Source organism: Mobula birostris, chromosome 16, assembly GCF_030028105.1.
Source record: "Mobula birostris isolate sMobBir1 chromosome 16, sMobBir1.hap1, whole genome shotgun sequence".
NCBI classification, from domain to species: domain Eukaryota; kingdom Metazoa; phylum Chordata; class Chondrichthyes; order Myliobatiformes; family Myliobatidae; genus Mobula; species Mobula birostris.
Window position 1 is genome coordinate 79686745 of NC_092385.1, and position 22278 is coordinate 79709022.

The 22278-nt window shown below is 38.5% G+C and overlaps 1 protein-coding gene across 9 annotated transcripts in view; it reads right to left on the reverse strand.

Annotated features, from left to right (window-relative positions):
- nisch (nischarin) overlaps positions 1 to 22278 on the reverse strand; it is a 71929-nt gene that overhangs the window by 20816 nt on the left and 28835 nt on the right. For 8 of the 9 annotated variants that reach the window (XM_072280965.1, XM_072280966.1, XM_072280971.1 and 5 more), the window contains exons 8-11: positions 21534 to 21686; positions 11392 to 11460; positions 4217 to 4402; positions 158 to 286 (exon numbers count right to left, since the gene is read on the reverse strand). In XM_072280965.1, coding sequence (XP_072137066.1) covers positions 158 to 286; positions 4217 to 4402; positions 11392 to 11460; positions 21534 to 21686 — 537 coding nt within the window. The remainder of the gene's footprint in view (positions 1 to 157; positions 287 to 4216; positions 4403 to 11391; positions 11461 to 21533; positions 21687 to 22278) is intronic. The other variant, XM_072280967.1, reaches the window with a different exon arrangement.

Below are 22278 nucleotides of genomic sequence, written 5' to 3' on the forward strand. Positions count from 1 at the left end.
GTCTTGGTGAATTTTCTCCAACAATTTAGATAGAAATCCACTGCAGGTTGCAAACAATCAAAAAATTTAAGCTGGAAAACTCAATTGCCATTAAATGAACAGTACAAAACTGTTACACATTTCTACTTTGAACTTAATTGTTATTATTCATTGTTACCTCTGAGGCACGGTCGCCAAATTGTGCGAGAACCTTTGTTCTGTAATCAGGAATGATGCTCAAAGGGTTGTTATTTAGAAAGACCTTCTCAAGGCAGGGCAAACTCCCGATGCTTTTAATTTCTTCTATCTGAAAATAATTATTCTGTGTCAATACATTTTGCATGAAACACTAGAAAATATGTTTATATTACCCTGGACATATTAACTTTGTGAATAAAGGGCATAGTGTGTACAATTGTACACACTTAATTAAGGGGACACACACACGCATCTTAAAACAGATCTGACACCAAAATGCTGAAAAAAAAAACACCCATTAAACTGGACAAGTTAGATCTGATACTGGTGTGTGAAGCTCGATGGACAATACTGGCTGCAAGAAAACGTTAAGAGCAAACCCAAGTGTTTTTTTTAAAACAGACGATTGGTTTATCATTTTTATTATAAAGTTTCTGTTTAGGTGTTTAAAGTGATTTAATTGTTTAATACAAGTTAAACAGTTATTAAAGTTTAAAGAATAGAGCAAAGTATAATCAAAGTAGTTAAGCTTTTCCTTCTATTGAAATGGTAAAATTACTGGACCAGTAGAGTCCTGTGGAAAAAAGTTCGAATGTTAACTTTGCAGCTGAGAAATCTAAAGTTGATTCCAATGGGCTCAGTATTGGCAAATCATGAAACCATTGCATTGTCATAAATACCCATCTGATTCACTAACGGTCTTTGAGTAAGGAAATGTGTTGGAAAGCCAAACAAATTACACACAAGGAAAATTACATATGAATGTAATTAACTATGGCCAATAAAGCATCCTTAACATTTTAAAAAGCATTTCTGGTTACCGGATAGAGCAGAGATAACAACAATCAAGATGGGCAAAGTAGCAGGTCAACACCAAAGATGTTTTTCTCCATGAAAGTCACAAGGAGAATTCAGGCAACCAATACTAAATTAGCCTCATCATCAAGGAATTGGTAAACTGGCGAGACAATGACGGTAACAGTCACCATTTCATCTGTCAAAACTGACTAATCAATTGAAATATAAACTGATTATTTTGTAGAAGTATACCAATAATCTAATAGCATATCAAAAGAGCATTTGCAGCACAATTACTGAATGTATGTATATATAAAGTACACGAATCTCAAGGTAGTATATAGTAACAAATGTACTGATAATTTTACTTTGAACATTGTAATATTGTAATTATTTTGTTCAAGATAATTCCTATCTAGAAAGCTCACCCACCCAAACTTCAATCCATACCCTTCAGAAACCTTAATTTATGAAAAGATTATTGATGTTGGCTTGAGAACTCTCAATCTTCTTTGCATCAACCTAAGTTTTGGAGTCAACTGTGAGATGAAAAGTTCAGTATCTTTTTCTTTTGAGCTTTTTGATATTCTCTACCTGTACGTATAAAGATGAACAACAAATGCTCTGCACCGGCACTAATCTCCTTCAGTGCCTTTCACATGTTACTTACCCTGTCGTGTGACCAGATTGCAATTGAATTGTGCAGGTAGTTAGGTGTTTAAAAATAATATCCTTCATCAAACAAACTTGATTTCAAAGTGATTTTTCAAGAATTGACATTTGAAGTTCATTGCAGTATTAAAACATTAGAAACAAGAGTGTTGCATTTGGCCCTGCTTACTTGCACTATGTAATAAGATCATGTCTGATCTTTTACCTTGGGTTTCACTTCCCTGCTCTAACCAAACATCTGTTAAAATTTTAGTCTAGTCATCGCCATCTTAATTGTACTTAGTAACTGAGACTTCACAGCACTCTTGTCAATTTACCAATCTGATTAACAGACTAGACATGCCTAATGTAACAAGATTCTTCCATCACAATGCCTGGGTACCTCCTGCGCCAATGGCAGAAGAGAATCAAGGGCAATGGAGACACAGTGGCAGTGGTACAGAGCTCTCAGCGTTGACTCCAGACCCGGTGTAATCTCATGGAATCAAGTCAAACTAGGGCAAAATAACCTCTTCCTAGTTACTGCCCTCAGCCTACTTATTAACCATAAACCAGTGCTTCCCATCACTGCACATTTAGAAAAATCCCTGAAAATACCAAGGGCACAAAACGTACTCTAGACGGAGACAGTCTATCAACAGGAGTGGCTTGGTTGTATTGGCACAGCCGAAGGCCAGCTGCCAGAATGGATATGTGGCAAAGATCAAGTCAATCAAAATTGGGATAATACCCATTCAACCTCATCGTCACCAATCCTTTTCTGTGGTAGACCTCTCCATCCATGATAGTAACTGGTAGAAGTAACCACAGCACAACCCTTGTGGAGACAAAGTCTTCCCTTCCAGGTGTGTGGCACTACCACCATTCTAAACAGAACAGATCCAGAAGCAGCAGCTCAAACTTGGGCATCATGGAATGCAGTGAACATACAGTATAGCACCAGATGAAATATATACACAATCTGTTACTTCATGGCCTGGCATCACTCGCTACAAGATATCTATAAGAAAAATTATGAAATTATAGGATAGCCTTCATTGTGTGGATGAGTGCAGCAGCAACATTCCTCAATCAGTTCTGCACCATCTAGGACAAAACAACGTATTTCATGGGCACCCCATCAACCACCTGAAAACTTTCATTCCCTCCACCACTAGTGCCTGGAAGCTGCAGTGTATGCCAGCTCTAAAAATGGACTACAGGTGCACATTCCTTTATCCGAAATTCTGAAATCCAAAAAGCTCTGAAAACCAAAGTTTTTTCGCCAACAGCTGACGTCACTCAGCTGTGATGTGGCAGCATTAGCAGAGGCCGCCGGACGTCAGTTGTGGCTCAGCGTTCAGACTAGTTACACGTGCATTTGCTGATATTTTGTGTTCACTGTTGACTTTGTGTTTAATTTCACTGTGAAAATGTCAAAAAGAGCTGCAGATACCCCTATGGGTAACAATGAGGAAAAAAAAGGAAGCATCTATCATTATCAATAACACAGAAAGTGGAGTTATTGCAGAAGCTTGCTCGTGGTGTGTCTGTGTGGCGTCTTACTGAAGAAAATAGTGTCGGAACTACCACTGTATATGATTTAAATAAACAGAAAAAAAAGTTAGTGAAGTTTTATAGTGACAGTGACGTTCTACAGTTATTCCAATAAGTTATTTACCATGTGTTTGACTCGGTTCGTTAGCTGTATATTTTTATGTTTTGAATGTTTTGTTGGAAATAAAATTTTTTCTTGTCATTATTCCCCAAACAATATAGTATAACTATTTACATAGCACTTACATTGTATTAGGTATTATAAGTAATCTAGAGATGATTTAAAGTATATGGGAGGATGTGCGTTGGTTTGGTGCACCGCTGGGTCCTAAAGTCCACCGCACTGAGACAGGTTAAATAAAGGACTTGAGCATATGTGTTTTTTGGTATCGGGGGGGGGGGGGTCTGAAATCCAAAAAATTCTGAATTCCGAAATGCAACTGGCCCCAAGGATTTCGGAAAAGGGATTGTGGACCTGTATATTACCCACCCAGGCTCTTGACTACACTTCGCCTACTACCAAGAACAAAGTTAACAACAACCTGCAACTTCCCCTCAAAATCACACACCATCATAACACAAGCATACACTGCCAATTTTAACCAATTTCCCCCGGGATCAATAAAGTATGACTATGACTGACAGCCCTTCACTTCCCTGGGTCTAAATTCTAGCCCCAATTTTAATGTCACAGCAACTTCACTAGATCTAGTGTAACTGTTTACAGTGACAGTTCATGACTCTCAAGAACAGTTAGGGACAGGCAATAAATGCTGGTTGTGCCAGCCACTTCAGATCATGAAAGTGAATTTAAATTCATCAAACCTTCACTTAACCCATTTTCCTCCAAGGAGAATAATCTGCTCTTGTTGCCATCATTACCACATAATTATTAGCAATTTTTTCTGCTACTCCCTTTGACATTCTTCATAAACTATGGAGGCCAATTTTTAATACAATATTTCAGCACAGGCCAAAAATGTTGGGAGCATTTACAATATTTTACACAAATATCCCAAACATGTAAAATTACCTGTGATATTTTATTGTCACCAAGATCCAAGTTAACTAATGAGTAAAGTTTGTTCAGACCAGACAGACTTTCCAATTGATTTCCTGTCAAGTTCAAAGTTTTGATGTTTCCGAGTTTTGTATGAACACCTTGCAATAACGTGAGCTTGTTGAATGACAAATCCAAATGAATGAGATTATAAAGATGCTGAAAGGAAAGAAAACAGTGAAAGAACATTAAGAATCTGATTAAGCAGAAGTCCAAATTAATCAAATAATGCAGAAGTTTAGTGGTTATTCTTCAATAAGCACCTCTAATTTGTACGCAGGAAAACTAGTGACCAGGTATTTGCTAAACATCTAGTCCTCATTATCACAAAGAGAGGAAGTCTTTTAATTAATTTAAACTGTCTGATAAACTTAGCTCACATACCCACAGACCAACTACCCTAAATTCTGAGCACATATATTCTTCAAACTCATTCAGCACATTATCACAAGATCACAACTCCTGACTCAAACTGCCTCATAAATCATACTTTTTAACCTGGTCTGGACTAATATACAACCTTAGGTTCACCAAAAGTACTGGACTCTCGCTGCTCTGTCAAATAGCCCAGCAAATCACGAGTTATACAACTGTGCGAAATGGGATGGGCTCAGAACAGATCTCACATCTCAAAGTTCAGCAGCCATGAGGCACTGAGTGCCAACAGCAACAACAAAATAATGTGTTGCACCAATTACAATCAAAATGAATCAGTACAAAAATTATGAGCTGTGTAACGCTAAAGCATTGTGCAGCCAAGAAGGAAAACAAATTAGAAACTCTAGTTACTTCAAAGAAAAACAGCATTAACAAAAAGTAAAATGACTGAAGATTTTGAAAGTCCAATGTGCCAAATTCCTGATGTGGGGAGAGCTTGATTACCATAGACCACAAGAAATAGGAGCAGAATTAGGCCATTAGCCCGTCGAGTCTGCTTCACCATTCAATCATGACTGATCCTTTTTCTCCCTCCACAGACCCACTCCCCGGCCTTCTCCCCATAACCTCTGATGCTGTGTCCAATCAAGAAACTATCGATCTCTGCCTTAAATTCACCCAACCTGGCCTCCACAGCTGTCTGTGGTATCAAATTTCACAACTTCACCACCAACTAGCTAAAGAAATTTCCCCGCATCTCTGTTTTAAATGGACGCCCCGCTATCCTCAGGCTGTGCTGTCTTGCCCTAGTCTCCCCCACCATGGAAGACATCCTTTTCACATCCACTCTGTCTTGGCCTTTCAGCATTCGAAAAGTTTCAATGAGATCTCCCCCCTCATCCTTCTAAATTCTAAAGTGCACAGACCCAGAGGCATCAAATGTTCCTTGTATGATAACTCTTTCATTCCCAGAATCATCCTTGTGAACCTCCTCTGAATCCTCTCCAATGCCAACATATCTATTCTTAGATGAGGAGCCCAAAACTGTTCACAATACTCAATGTGAGGACTCACCAGTGCCTTATAAAGCCTCAACATAACATCCTTGCTCTTGTATTCTAGACCTCTTAATATCAATGCTAAAAGTGCATTTCCCTTCCTCACCACTAACTCTTCCTGCCAGTTAACCTTTAGTGTGTTCTGCATCTCAGATTTTTTGGATTTTCTCTCCATTTAGAAAATAGTCTGCACATTTATTTCTACCACCAATGTGCATGACCATGTATTTTCCAACATTGTATTTCATTTGCCACTTCTTGCTCATTCCTAATCTGTCCAAGTCCTTCTGCAGTGTTTCCTCAACACTACCTGCTCCTCCACCAATCTTCATATCATCTGCAAACTTGACAATGAAGCCATTTATTCCATCATCTAAATCATTGATATACAGCATAAAAAGGCGGCAGTCCAAACAGTGACCACTGCAGAACATTACTAGTCACTGGCAGCCAACCAAAAAAGGATCATTTTATTCTCACTCGCTGCCTCCTACCAATCGGCTAATGCTCTAACCGTGCCAGTAACTTTCCTGTAATACCAAGGGCTCTTAACTTGACAAGTTGCCTCATGCGTGGCACCTTGTCAAAGGCCTTGTGAAAGCCCAAATATACATCCTCTGCATCCCTTTATCTATCCTACTTGTAATCTCCTCAAAGAATTCCAACAGGTTCATCAGGCAAGGGTTTCCCTTAAGGAAACCATGCTGACTGTGTCTTATCTTGCCCTGTGTCACCAAGTACTCCATCACCTTACCCTTAACAATTTACTCCAACATCTTCCCAACCACTGAGGTCAGGCTAACTGGTCCATAACTTCCTTTCTGCTGCCTCCCTCCTTTCTTAAAGAGTGCAATTTGCACATTTTCAATTGTCCAATCCAAGATTTTTGAAAGATCATTACTAATGCCTCCATAATCTCTACTGCTACCTCTTTCAGAACCCTTGGGTACAGTTCATCTGGTCTGGGTGACTTATGTACCTTTAGGTCTTTCAGCTTTTTGAGCACCTTCTCCCTTGTAATAGAAATTGCACTCATTTCTTTTCCCTCACACCCTTCAACATCTGGCACACTGATAGTGTTTTCCACAATGAAGACTGATGCAACACACTCATTTAGTTCATCTGCCATCTCCTTGTCCCCCATTATTATTTCTCCAGCCTCATTTTCTAACAGTGCTACATCTACTCTCATCTCACTTTTTTAAAAACATACTTGTAAAAAGCTTTTACTATCCTTTGATATTGCTTGCAAGTTTGTTTTCATATTTCATCTTTTCCCTCCTAATGATTCTTTCAGTTGCTCTCTGTAGGTTTTTAAAAAGCTTCCCAATTCTCTCTCTTCCCACTAATTTTTGCTTTGTTGTGTGCCCTCTCTTTTGCTTTTACATCAGCTTTGACTTCCTTTGTCAGTCACAGTTGTACTATTTTGCCATCTGAGTATTTTTTTGTTTTTTAAATACATCCATCCTGCACCTTCCTCATTTTTCCCAGAAGCTCATGCCATTGCTGCTCTGCTGACATCCCTGCCAGCATCTCCTTCCAATTCACTTTGGCCAACTCCTCTCTCATACCTCTGTAATTTCCTTTACTCCACTGAAATACTGCTACCTCAGATTTTAGTTTCTCCTTATCAAATTTCAAGTTGAATTCAATCACATGATCAAAGGAATGTGTCATCTTTAACTTTATGCCTTTTGGAAATCAGTTCATCTTTTACTCGCTTAGCTATTCACAGTAACAGAAATTTTGACCAGGGGTGCCCAAACTTTTGCATGCCACTGTATGTGCTGCCTGACCTGCTGAGTTCCTCCAGCATTATGTACGTGCTTCACTGGCAACTTTGTTGGTTAACCAGTCATGTGCAAGTAGTAACTACACTGAGGAGCACCAGGCCACTATCTTCCACTCCATCACAACTCTGGGGATCTTCCATCCACTGCCACCAACCTGATAAGTTCCCTTAACCCAGACCTCCCGTTTCTACCTCCTACCCAAGATCCACAAACCTGTCTGTCCAGGTAGACCCATAGTTTCTGCTTCTTCCTGCCCCACTGAACTTGTATCTGTCATACCTTAACTCAGTTTTAGAAACATAGAACATAGAAAGCCTACAGCACAATACAGGCCCTTTGGCCCACAAAGCTATGCCAAACATGTCCTTACTACAGAAATTACCTAGGGTTATCCACAGTCCTCTTATTTTTCCAGGCTCCATATACTTAGATTCTGGACTAGTTCCTGAGGATTGGAGGGTGGCTAATGTAACCCTACTTTTTAAAAAAGGAGGGAGAGAGAAACTGGGGAATTATAGACCGGTTAGCCTAACGTCAGTGGTGGGGAAACTGCTGGAGTCAGTTATCAAAGATGTGATAACAGCACATTTGGAAAGCGGTGAAATCATCGGACAAAGTCAACATGGATTTGTGAAAGGGAAATCATGTCTGACGAATCTCATAGAATTTTGAGGATGTAACTAGTAGAGTGGATAGGGGAGAACCAGTGGATGTGGTATATTTGGATTTTCAAAAGGCTTTTGACAAAGTCCCACACAGGAGATTAGTGTGCAAACTTAAAGCACACGGTATTGGGGGTAAGGTATTGATGTGGATAGAGAATTGGTTAGCAGACAGGAAGCAAAGAGTGGGAATAAACGGGACCTTTTCAGAATAGCAGGCGGTGACTAGTGGGGTACCGCAAGGCTCAGTGCTGGGACCACAGTTGTTTACAATATATATTAATGACTTGGATGAGGGAATTAAATGCAGCATCTCCAAGTTTGCGGATGACACGAAGCTGGGTGGCAGTGTTAGCTGTGAGGAGGATGCTAAGAGGATGCAGAGTGACTTGGATAGGTTGGGTGAGTGGGCAAATTCATGGCAGATGCAATTTAATGTGGATAAATGTGAAGTTATCCACTTTGGTGGCAAAAATAGGAAAACAGATTATTATCTGAATGGTGGCCGATTAGGAAAAGGGGAGGTGCAACGAGACCTGGGTGTCATTATACACCAGTCATTGAAAGTGGGCATGCAGGTACAGCAGGCGGTGAAAAAGGCGAATGGTATGCTGGCATTTATAGCGAAAGGATTCGAGTACAGGAGCAGGGAGGTACTACTGCAGTTGTACAAGGCCTTGGTGAGACCAGACCTGGAGTATTGTGTGCAGTTTTGGTCCCCTAATCTGAGGAAAGACATCCTTGCCATAGAGGGAGTACAAAGAAGGTTCACCAGATTGATTTCTGGGATGGCAGGACTTTCATATGAAGAAAGACTGGATGAACTGGGCTTGTACTCGTTGGAATTTAGAAGATTGAGGGGGGATCTGATTGAAATGTATAAAATCCTAAAGGGATTGGACAGGCTAGATGCAGGAAAATTGTTCCCGATGTTGGGGAAGTCCAGAACGAGGGGTCACAGTTCGAGGATAAAGGGGAAGCCTTTTAGGACCGAGATTAGGAAAAACTTCTTCACACAGAGAGTGGTGAATCTGTGGAATTCTCTGCCACAGGAAACAGTTGAGGCCAGTTCATTGGCTATATTTAAGAGGGAGTTAGATATGGCCCTTGTGGCTACGGGGATCAGGGGGTATGGAGGGAAGGCTGGGGCGGGGTTCTGAGTTGGATGATCAGCCATGATCATAATAAATGGCGGTGCAGGCTTGAAGGGCCGAATGGCCTACTCCTGCACCTATTTTCTATGTTTCTATGTTCCTAGGATACTCTTAAAAGATCCTATCGTATCTGCCTCCACCACTGCTGTCGGCAGCCCATTCCACGCCCTCACCACTCTCTGCATAAAAGAAACTTACCCCTGATGTCTCCTCTGTACCTACTTCTAAGTACCTTAAAACTGTGTCCTCTCCCCCCCCGGTTCAGTCCCTTACTACCTACATCCATGACACTTCACACACGCTTGATCTTTTCAATGATTTCAAATACCCTGGCCGCGATCACCTTATTTTCACTATAGATATCCTGCCCCTTACACCTCCATTCCCCATCAGGAAGGCCTCAAAGCTCTCCGTTTTTTTCTGGACACCAGACCTAACCAGTTCATCCCCACCACCACTCTCCTCCATCCGGCAGAATTCTCAATAATTTCCCCTTTGACTCCTGCCACTTCCTTGAAACAAAAGGTGTCACCATGGGCACTTGCATGGGTCCCAGCTATGACTGCCTTTCTGTGGGCTACGTGGAACAGTCTATGTTCCAAGCCTACACTGCTGTCACTCTTTTCCTTCGCTACATCGATGACAGCATTGGTGCTGCTTTCTGCACCCATGCTGAGCTCATCGACTTCATAAACTTTCCCTCCAACTTCCACCCTGCCTTCAAAAATTTACCTGGTCCATTTCTAATACCTCCTTCCCCTTTCTCAATCTGTCCATCTCTGGAGACAGCTTAACTACTGATGTCTATTATAAACCCACTGATTCTCAGAGCTATCTGACCTATAGCTCTTCCCACCGTTACTTATAAAAATGTCATTCCTTTCTCTCAATTCCTCCATCTCCGCCACACCTGCTCTCAGAATGACACTTTTCATTCCAGAACGAAGGAGATGTCCTCCTCCTTCAAGTACAAGGGCTTTCCTTCCTCCACCATCACCGCAGCCCTCACCCACATCTCTTCCTTTCACACGTCTGCCCTCCTGTCATCCCACCAGGGATAGGGTTCCTCCTGTCCTCAACTACCACCCCACCAGCCTCCACGTCCATAATTCTCCGTAACTTCAGCCATCTCCAACAGGACCTCAACACCAAGATACCTTTCCTTCCCCCCCCCCACCACTTTCGACTTTCTGCAGGGATCACTCCCGACACAACTCCCTTGTCCATTCATCCTCCCAGTTATCTCCCTCCTGGCACTTATTCTTGCAAGCGGAATAAGTGCTACATCTGCCCCTACATCTCCTCCCTCACTACCATTCAGATCCCCAAACTGTCCTTCCAGGCAAAGTGACACTTCACCTGTGAATTTGTTGGGGGTCATCGACCACATCTGGTCCTCCCAGTGTGGCCTCCTGCACATCAGTGAGACCCAATGTAAATTGGAAGACCACTTCACCGAGCACCTGTGCTCTCGCCACCAGAAAAAGCAGGATTTCCTGGTGGCCACCCATTTTCACTCCACTTCCCATTCTGACCTGTCAGTCCAGGGCCTCCTCTATTGCTGCAATGAGGCCCACACTCAGGTTGGAGGACCAGAACCTTATATTTCGTCTGGGCAGCCTCCAAGCTGATTGCATAAACATCGATTTCTCTAACTTCCGGTAATGGCCCACCACCCCCGCATTCACCATTCCCCATTCTCTTTTCTCACCTTATCACCTTATCTGCCTATCACCTCCCCCGGTATTCCTTCCCCTTCCTGCTCTTCATTGGCCTTCTGTCCTCTCCTATCAGATTCCCCTTCTCCAGCCCTTTATCTCTTTCACCAATCACCTTCCCAGCTCTTTTACTTCACCCTTTCCCCTCTACCAGTTTCACTCACCAGCTACTACCTAATATTTCTTCCTCCCTTCCCCTCACCTTCTCAACTATTTTCTCCAGTCCTGATGAAGGGCCTCGGCCTGAAACATCAACTGTTTACTCTTTTACATAAATGCTGCCTGGCCTGCTGAGTACCTCCAGCATTTTGTGTGTTACTTATAAGTAGCAATTAGCAGTTCTGGCACTTCACAGAAACATGGTCTACATAACCATGTAATCTACCTGTAAATTCTCCATAACTGTTATTTCATTGTAACTTAGATCCAGAAATTCCACTCTTGGTATTAATCTCTGTAAATAAAAAGCAGAGAATTATAAACTAATAGACAACACCAAATTAAAAAAAGTAAGAGGAGCTTCTAGACAATACAGTTAATCGAAGACTTGCCGTAATTGAAGATGTGATGAAAATGACTCAAGATGATCTTTCAGACGTGAAATCGATCAACAACAAATTAGAATCGCGGAACTAGATGAAGATGGCCGCAAAAGGGATCGAATAAAAGCTTAACTTCGGTAACTCAACAGCTGGAGTGTTATGAAGCTAAGACTATTGATCTTGAAAATCACTCTCGATGATAGAATTTGCGAATAATCGGTTTTCCTGAAGATGTTGAGACGGGAGATCCTACTAAATATTTTTCTAAATTGTTAGCAGATGTGTTTGGTCCAGGCATATTGAAGGAACCCCCACTGTTAGATCGCCCACACCGTTCTTTACGATTTAAACCGGCGAAACTGGCCAAACCGAAGTCAGTCATCGTTCGGTTTCATTATGTTCATCATAAGGAACAAGTGATTCGAGCTGCTCAGCAGAAAGGCATGATTGAGTTTCAAAGTTTTAAATTTCGAATTGTCGAAGATTACAACCAAGTACTATTGGAAAAAAACAGATGGCTTTTAAACCACAGATGTCAGAATTTTATCATCAGGGCTATTAAATAGCGTTACTGTTCCCAGCCTGTTTGAGAATTGATATGCCGGATAATTCTCGTAGCTTGTTCAAAACTCCAACCGAAGCTCAAAGTTTTCTTGACAATCTGTCTCCCTCTGTTGAGGACTAATTAATGCATTTTTTTTTCCCCTCGCCTTTGATCTGTTTTTCGTTTCCTTTTTAAAAAAATGTTAATATTTAGTTTGTAAAATTAGAACTTTATGTTCTGAGGGTTTTCTGCCTTGATCTTGTAGTGTAGGTACACTCTATATTTTTAAATGATAGTATGCTTTTTTGTTAGTTATTTTGTATATCTCACTTTTCATATTTTTTCTTGAGTTATTTAGTTACAATTTTAATGCTCATTTTACTTTTTTTTTGCAATGTTACTGGAGAAGTATTATATTTTTAAATGGTAGATTGTTTTCTTCTTCTTCCTAGAATTCTCTCTTTTTTTCTCGTCACTTCCAATCATTTATATATGAGAAACCAATAATATGAACTGGCGCTTGATCTTTTTTTTTGAAATACGAGTAAGAAGTAACTATTTTATGTTTGTAATTGTAATCTTTTCCTTACCTTTATAGTAACTTTTTTTTCCACTTTTTTGAATATGGGTGGTTTTTCTTATAATAAACATATTTCTTTTGGGTCGCCTTCTGGAAAGCTGGGGTTAGAGTTAGCTGTAGATGTAGCTTTGGCCACTTTCTGGCTTTTTTCTGGGTTTTTGGGGGAGGAGGGAGGTACTTTTGTTCTTTTTAAATTTACTTTTTCTTTTTAAATGAGCAGACCTGAAACTACCAAAATGTCTGAAATGTTGCAACTTCCGGTTCCTCTTTGGACCTTTTTTCCTCTTCCGGGGTCATGAGTTTGTACTCTGGTTAACCCTTTACATACCTTATGCTCGAGTTCAGTACGATGGATAAGATTATTAATTTGGTTTCTTGGAATACGAATGGCTTAAACCACCCCAGTAAACAGAAGAAAAATTTTTTTAAAGTATTCCATAGGATGAATGCTCACATTATCTTTGACCAAGAAACTCATGTCCAGAAAGAGGATAATCAGCATTTTTTTTAGGTTCTGGAAGGACAAATAGTACCACTCGAATTCACAGGCCAAAGTACAAGGTGTTTCTATTTTTATAGGTTTGTCAATTTCATTTTTGCATCATGAGATGGTTTCAGACCCGAATGGCAGATTTTTATTAATTATTGGTTAGTTATTTAACAAAAAGGTTGTCTGCTTAATGTTTATGCCCCAAATGTTGACTGTCCCGAATTTTTTAAAGAATCTCTTTACATCTCTTCCTAATTTAAATGATTATATGTTGATTTTGGGTGGAGATTTCAACTGTTGTTTAAATCCTTTGATGGACAGATCCATGTCCAATCAAGTACTTATGAATAAATCGGCTACCCTTATTAACTCTTTTACAACTGACTCTGGAATCTCAGAAATTTGGAGACTCTTGCATCCAAATGAGAGAGTTCTCATTTTTTTCCACATGTATATCATCACTATTCAAGAATCAATTATTTTCGATTCACGATTAATTCCACTTGTTACTGGTTGTAAATACGATTCCATTGCTGTTTCTGATCATACGCCATTGAAACTATTAAGTCAAGGGATACATCTACTAGTTCTACACAATGGCGATTTAATACCACTTTGCTTCAAGATTCGGATTTTGTCAAGTTTATTGAGGAACAGATTAATTTTTTCTTCATAATGAATTCTACAGAGGATATTTCTAGTGGGACACTATGGGATACTTTTAAAGCATATATTCGTGGACAAATTACTTCATATACTGCCGGATTAAAAAAGCAAACTAAAAACCCCATTTCCAGAAAAGTTGGGATATTTTCCAAAATGCAATAAAAACAAAAATCTGTGATATGTTAATTCATGTGAACCTTTATTTAACTGACAAAAGTACAAAGAAAAGATTTTCAATAGTTTTACTGACCAAATTAATTGTATCTTGTAAACATACACAAATTTAGAATTTGATGGCTGTAACACACTCCCAACAAAAGTTGGGACAAAGGCATGTTTATCATTGTGTTACATCACCTTTCCTTTTAATAACAATTTTTAATCGTTTTGGAACTGACGATACTAATTGTAGTAGATTTGCAATTGGAAATTTTGTCCATTCTTGCTTGTTATAAGACTTCAGCTGCTCAACAATCCGTGGTCTCTGTTGTCTGATTCTCCTTTTCATGATGCGCCATACATTTTTAATAGGAGATAGATCTGGACTGGCAGCAGGCCAGGCAAGCACACGCACTGTGTCTACAAAGACACGCTGTTGTAGCCCATGCAGAATGTGCTCTGGCATTGTCCTGCTGAAATAAGCATGGACATCCCAGGAAGAGACATCGCCTTGATGGCAACATATGTCTCTCTAAAATCCTAATAGTAGTCATACTTTATTAATGCCGGGGGAAATTGGTTTTCGTTACAGTTGCTCCATAAATAATAGTCATAGAACCATAAATAGTTAAATAGTAATATGTAAATTACGCCAGTAAATTATGAAATAAGTCCAGGACCAGCCTATTGGCTCAGGGTGTCTGACCCTCCAAGAGAGGAGTTGTAAAGTTTGATGGCCACAGGCAGGAATGACTTCCTATGACGCTCAGTGCTGCAACTCAGTGGAATGAGTCTCTGGCTGAATGTACTCCTGTGCCCACCCAGTACATTATGTAGTGGATGGGAGATATTGACCAAGATGTCATGCAACTTAGACAGCAACCCCTTTTCAGACACCACCGTGAGAGAGTCCAGTTCTATCCCCACAACATCACTGGCCTTGCGAATGAGTTTGTTGATTCTGTTGGTGTCTGCCACCCTCAGCCTGCTGCCCCAGCACACAACAGCAAACATGATAGCACTGGCCACCACAGACTCATAGAACATCCTCAGCATAGTCCGGCAGATGTTAAAGGACCTCAGTCTCTTACTGCCTCAGAGTAAATATACGCCTCAGAGTCAATGGTACCTTCACATACATGCAACTCACCCATGCCGTGGGCACTGACGCACCCCCATACCATCACAGATGCTGGCTTTTGCACCTTTCGCTGATAACAATCTGGATGGCCGTTTTCATCTTTGGCACGGAGAACGTGACGCCTGTTTTTTCCGAAAACTAGCTGAAATATGGACTCATCTGACCACAGCACATGGTTCCACAGTCTTTCGGTCCATCTGAGATGAGCTCAGGCCAGAGAACTGGCTGGCGTTTCTGCATAGAGTTGATGTATGGCTTCCTCCTTGCATAATACAGTTTGAAGTTGCATTTCTGGATGCAGCGACAGACTGTGTTGAGTGACAATGGTTTTCCGAAGTACTCCCAAGCCCAGGTGGCTATAATTGTCACAGTAGCATGATTTTTCTTTCCATTTTTCAACCTTATTTTAACTCTGTCCCAACTTCTGTTGAGTGTGTTGCAGCCATCAAATTCTAAATTTGTGTATATTTACAAAATACAATTAAGTTGGTCAGTAAAACTATTGAAAATCTTTTCTTTGTACTTTTGTCAGTTAAATAAAGGTTCACGTGAATTAACATATCACAGATTTTTGTTTTTATTGCATTTTGGAAAATATCCCAACTTTTCTGGAAATGGGGTTTGTAATAATGAAATACTTAACCTGGTTGACAAGATTAAAGAAATTGACAAGAAATATTCTATAGCCCCTAATCAGGAGCTTTACAAACAGAGAGTTGAACTTCAAATGGAATATAATCTATTACTATCACCTTCGACTGAAAGTCAATTAACCAAAACTAAGAGTCAATTCTATATTCATGGTGATAAGACCGGGAAACTATTGGCTAATCAATTGAAATCGGCTTTGGTTAAGCAACAGATTGTTATGATTCGTAAACAAGATGGCATTTTGACAGTTGACCATGATGAGATAAATAAATCCTTTCAAGAATTTTATACCTCTTTATATCAATCAGAATTTCCTGATGACTCCACTATAATGCATGAATTTTTAAAGAAGTCGAATATACCAAAATTATCATCTAATGAACGTTTAAAACTAGACGTACCTATTACAATACAGGAAATAAAAAATGTTATTTTTTCAATGAACTCACGTAAAGCACCTGGCCCAGACGGATATACAGTAGAATTTTTTAAATTTTTCTCTACTACACTGACTCCTTGGCTATGTAGAATTTTTAGAGATGCAGTATCTATAGGTAAATTACCACAATCTTTTTATCGAGCTTCTATTTCCCTAATTCTTAAAAAAGGATCCTATTGAATGTGCATCTTATAGGCCTATTTCTTTGTTGAATGTGGATTCTAAGATTTTTTCTAAAATATTGGCAATGAGATTGGAGAATGTATTACCTCAAGTTATTTCTGCTGATCAGACTGGATTTATTAAAAATCGTTACTCTTTTTTAATATTAGATTAATGAATATTGTTTATACTCCTTCACCCAGAATTCCAGAATGTATTATTTCACTGGACGCTGAGAAAGCCTTTGACAGAGTTGAATGGACATATTTATTTAATACCCTTGAGAAATCTAATTTTAGTCCGATATTTGTATCTTGGATTAAACTGATATATCTTACTCCTTTGGCTTTGGTATTTACTAATAATCAAAGATCACCCCTTTTTCATCTGTTCCGTGGTACTAGGCAGGGTTGCCCTCTTAGTCCATTACTATTCGATATTGCCTCGGAACCGCTAGGTATTGCTATTCGTGACTCCCCTAATATATCTGGCATTACCCGTGGGAATGAGACTCATAAACTACCACTATATGCAGATGATTTACTATTATATATTTCTAACCCGGGGAAATCTATTCCAGCAGTATTAACTTTGCTTGCTCAGTTTAGTAGTTTTTCTGGTTATAAACTGAATCTAGGTAAGAGCAAACTTTTTCCATTAAATATACAGGTTCCTATTTATAGATGTTCTCCATTCAGAGTGTCTACTGACTATTTTACTTTTTTGGGAGTTAAAATTACTAAGAGACACAAGGATCTATTCAAGTTCAACCTTTTACCATTAATTAATCAGGTTAATCAACTGATTACTAAGTGGTCCCCATTGTCTCTATCACTGATTGGCCGAATTAATGCTATTAAAATGATTATTTTACCTAAATTTTTATATTTATTTCAAACGATACCAATTTTTATTCTTGAATCCTTTTTTGATACTATTGATCCCAAAATTTCCTCATATACGGCAGAACAAAAATCCCAGACTAAGTTAAAAAAAAATATTTACAGAAGTCCAAGAAAGATGGTGGTTTAGCACTGTCTAACCTAAGGTTTTATCATTGGGCAATTAATATTCGATATTTAATATTTTGGACACAAGATTGGAATATAATTCCAAACCCATATTGGGTAAACCTTGAAGGCTACTCTTTAGCTTCCATTTTAGGAACTTCACTTCCTTTTGTACTATCTAAATTGAATAAACAAATGGTTAATCCAATAGTTAAACATACATTGCGAATATGGTTTCAATTTTGTAAATTTTTTGGTTTCAACAAATTTATATTATCAAGCCCTATTATATCTAATTTTTTTTTCCAACCCTCAGTTATGGACCAAGCCTTTTTGATATGGAAAACAAAAGGTATAACATGTTTTCGTGACTTATTTCTGGATAACTGTTTCATGTCTTTTGAACAGTTATAAAGAAATTTGATTTGCCTAGATCCCATTTTTTTAGATATTTACAAATAAGAATTTTTTTAAAATACTATGTTGCCTACGTTTCCGACCTCATACCCTACTGATATTATCGATAGAATTTTAGGCTTAAATCCTCTTCAGAAGGGATTAATAGCATTTACGACATAATTATGAAATTACAGCCAGATATATCTGATAAATTTAAAAATGAATGGGAAAGGGAACTTCAACTTTGCCTACCTATACAGAAATGGGATAAAATTTTTCAATTAGTCGGTACTTCCTCTATATGTGCTAAACATACATTAATATAAAGTAGTGCATAGAGCCCATATCTCTAAAGATAAATTAGCCCATTTTTATTCCCATATAAACCCTATTTGTGACAGATGTCACTCTGAGGTGGCTTCTTTAACTCATATGTTTTGGTCCTGTCCTCTTTTGGAAAAATATTGGAAAGATATTTTTGATATTATCTCAACAGTTCTATGTTTTGATTTACAACCCCATCCTATGACAGCAATTTTTGGATTGCCAATGGTAGAATATAGATCTTTATCTTCTTCAGCCTGTCAGATGATTGCATTTGTTACTTTAGTGGCCAGAAGATCTATTTTATTGAACTGGAAGGAGACCAATCCTCCTACTACATTCCAATGATTTTCCCAAACTATATTATGTTTAAATTCAGAAAAAATTAGAAGTGATATTTTTGATCCTTCGGTTAAATTTGAAGAGACTTCGAAACCATTTATTCACCACTTTCATATGACATAATTTGACCTTTCTGAATCCTTCGTATTAACTTAAAATATATGAATAGAGGAGCAGAGTTGACGACATTACTGAACCTGTTCAATTTAAGACATTGGCCTAGCCTTGTTTTGTTCCGTTTGCTTTTTTTGGGTTTAGTATTTAGTTTTTTTTTGGTTTTTTTTGGGGGGGTTTTCTTTTTATTTCTTTTTTTCTATTAATTACATCGTGAGTTTGGAAGTCTACACCACTTGTGTCATCTGAAATTTTTTCTGTATAAGTTTATTAACAATAAGATTATTCCATTCTCTTTGTATCATTGTTACTTTGTTTATAATCTTGGAAAAATTAATAAAAAGATTTAAAAAGTAAGAGGATCTATTATTTTATTTTCCATTTAGCGATACAGTGCAGAGTAGACCCTTCTGGCGTTTGAGCTACGCCACACAAACTCCAACAAACCCAATTAACCCGAACCTAATCAGGAAACAACTTACAATGACCAATTAAGCCAACTGGTACGTACTTGGACTGTGAGATAAAACCTGAGCACCCAGGGAAAACCCGTGCATTCCATGGGGAGGATATACAAACTTCTTACAGAATGGCACCGGAATTGAACTCCAAACTCTGGAATGCCACGAGCTGTAATAGCATTACACAACCATGGTTACTGGAACAAGTTGTTGTGGTGCATGTGAACTCTGGCTTAAGCACTCAGGAATGTTTCAAAGGATGGAGAAGAAATGCAAACCTTTGGACAAGTTTTACATTGGGAAGAGTCAGAATTAATACACTACGGTATTTCCAATCTATTACTAGAATGGCAGCAGCTGCTTGGTAACAAGTCCTGCACTTTTTTTATAAAAATATGTCACCCATTTTATTAATTCAATGCATGCAGTAGTGATTATCAATTAGAATTATTCTTGGCAAGAGATAAAAGAGACTAGCAAACTCGATTTCCTTTAAAGAGCGTTAGGATAGGTGAGGTGAGGAATAGAACAGAAAAAAAGATACCATTTACTTGTTGTTTGATAACAGATTAAGGGCTATTAACTCCTTCCATTATACAACCTGATATTTTAATAGCGTAGATCAACTTCCATTTGTATATTTGTACTTCCTTGCCCTAAGAACAAGCGGCCAACTTCTAAATGTCATGTAAAAGGCCAAATCCAGTGGCATTGTGAAACTGGAATTTTTATCTCTGACTGTACACCACTGTGCACTGACATCTATATTGCTGTTCATATCTTACAAGTAACTTGAAATGCAAAATTATATATTCATCCAAGTTCCTTATGAAGCCAGGCCTATGTTGATTTGTTACTACTAAAAAGGAAAACTAGTGCATTGTCCAGTTATTGACAACTAAGACAGCCCCCCCAGTTAACTATTATGGCTGATTACACAAACACAGATCAGTCAGCAGCCTGGAGCTCCTCTTAATACAATTGGCAAGACTACAAAATTAACCAGCAATTCTTCATCTACAATGAAACCTGTTGGACACATGAAATAATGTGATGTGACATCACAGCAGTACGCATTCCAATATACAGGTCTTTCCAATTTTAATAATTACAAATATTCTTATGTATCAATGTTACACAGTGTACAAGAATGTGGGTTTGACTCTGGTAGATTAACCTTCTGAAAAGTCTGAATTGCTGAATTCAGATAATTCCACACTTGGCCTTTTTGAATTAAACTATAATAGATTAAGTTACTGTTATATACAGCAGGATGTAATGAAATAATGGTTCACATGAAGCCCAGGGTGTGCACATGGTTCTAACAATTTCTTAAAAATTTATTCTGTCATCTTTTCTGATTCAGCAAGAAGCATTTTAAAGAAGGCACCATACACAAGAAATCACTTTGGAGTTATGAAACATAAAATACAGAAAAAATATTGATAATGAGGTAGCAATATAGAAAACAAACTGATACATCTCATTCAGTAATGAGCTGATCTACAGAATGCCAGAGGCAACCATATATCTGACAAACTTTCACACAGCCTTCTCTCTCTCCAACCCTTAGCACTAGGACTAGTCTTGACCCAGATTTCCCCACATGCAAAAAGAAAGTGCCCCTTTTAAACCCTTCAAAGCCCCTTACATTGTTATTTTCCCATTTGATACCTACACAATGATCTCAGCTTCCTTAGACAAACATGTATTCACCATTATCTACTCTCAAGGCTGTAAACTTGTATTCCTATAACTTTCTCAAAATAATCCCACTTCTAGAATAACACCAGTTTGTCATACAGACTTCCATTTTATTTTAGCATATACCAAGGATCACATTTAACTCTTTCCTTACAATGGCAATAATATAACAATAAATATGAGAAGAACAAAAACAGCAGAATGGTGCAAAGATTGTATTGCAACAAAAAATAAATAAATGTGGAATAACCGATGTGGCAGCACCACCAGTAAATTGGTATGAAAGTAATAACTGGTTCAGCAGTGAAGCTGTTCCTAAATTTAGAGATCCATGATTCCAAGCTCCCAGATCTTATCCCAGGTTCAGAGAAAAATCAAGAGAATGACTAGAGTGGCCGGCATCCTTAACAATACCAATAGCCTCCCTAAAGCAACACATTATAAAGGCAGTGATAAGCATGTGATTGACAGTGTCATAACTATAAAGACGTCATACTAATTGGTAAAAGTGTAGCCTCTTACACTAGTTTTTCTCCCATCAATTTCATTTGTTTAAAAACAGAAAACGCATTTTGAAATCCTTTTCAAATTGACTGTTTGTAGTAATCTGTGGTTAAAAGAGACGTGAATAGCTTATTAGCACTGCAATGTGCTTATTAATGTGCCAGACACTGGAGAGGAAGATAAAAATGATGGCATGCAAATTACAATCAGGAGCAACTTAAATACAAGCACAATGGTCTACTCTTGGACTGAATGAAAATGACAACATGAAATGGATGAAAAAAACTTTCCTTACCACAGATTCATCAATATTTGATATTCGGTTATGACTCATATCAAGCGTGGTCAGCATATTCCATCTTGGGATAATAGCAGCAACTGGACATTCAGATGCCATCCCCTCTACTTCCCACTGTTCAAATTCAGAAGCTTCTGGCACAAGAATATCCTAATTAAAATAAATCAAGCTCATCAAAGCAACTTAAGAATAGGAGGTGAATACCATCTAAACAAAGACTTCTTGATGCAAATCAAATTTATTAAAAGTATAAATAGTTTTGCTCATCATGCAAAAGAGTTGTGAACAGATTCAGAAATGGTTGCTCCACAACTTAGACAGTATGGAAGAATGACTCTCCTCCCCATCCTACGCCAGAGCAAACCTTTAGTGATTAAAGTCCCCACATATGTACAAAATGGGCCATTTCTTGATACCCATTCTTTAGCTCCAAGTAAGATCCTAAGAAAGGAAAATCAAGGTCAGAACATTAATTGGGGTTGGGATCACCAAGGCTCCCATTATTAATAAAAGGAGAGGATAACTGGTAATCATGACAACAACTCTAACAAATGGATGAACTGGAATAAATAAATTTTTACTGCATTTTCAAGCCCTACTGAAATGCATAACCAGGTTACATTTGAGGAAAAACTTGATGATTCTGTCAATCATTTGGTAATTTATTCCATTAATTCACTTTCAGACCATTTGAAAGAATAAGTTAAATGCCACTTTTCCTCTTAGGCAATGTCTCAGGATA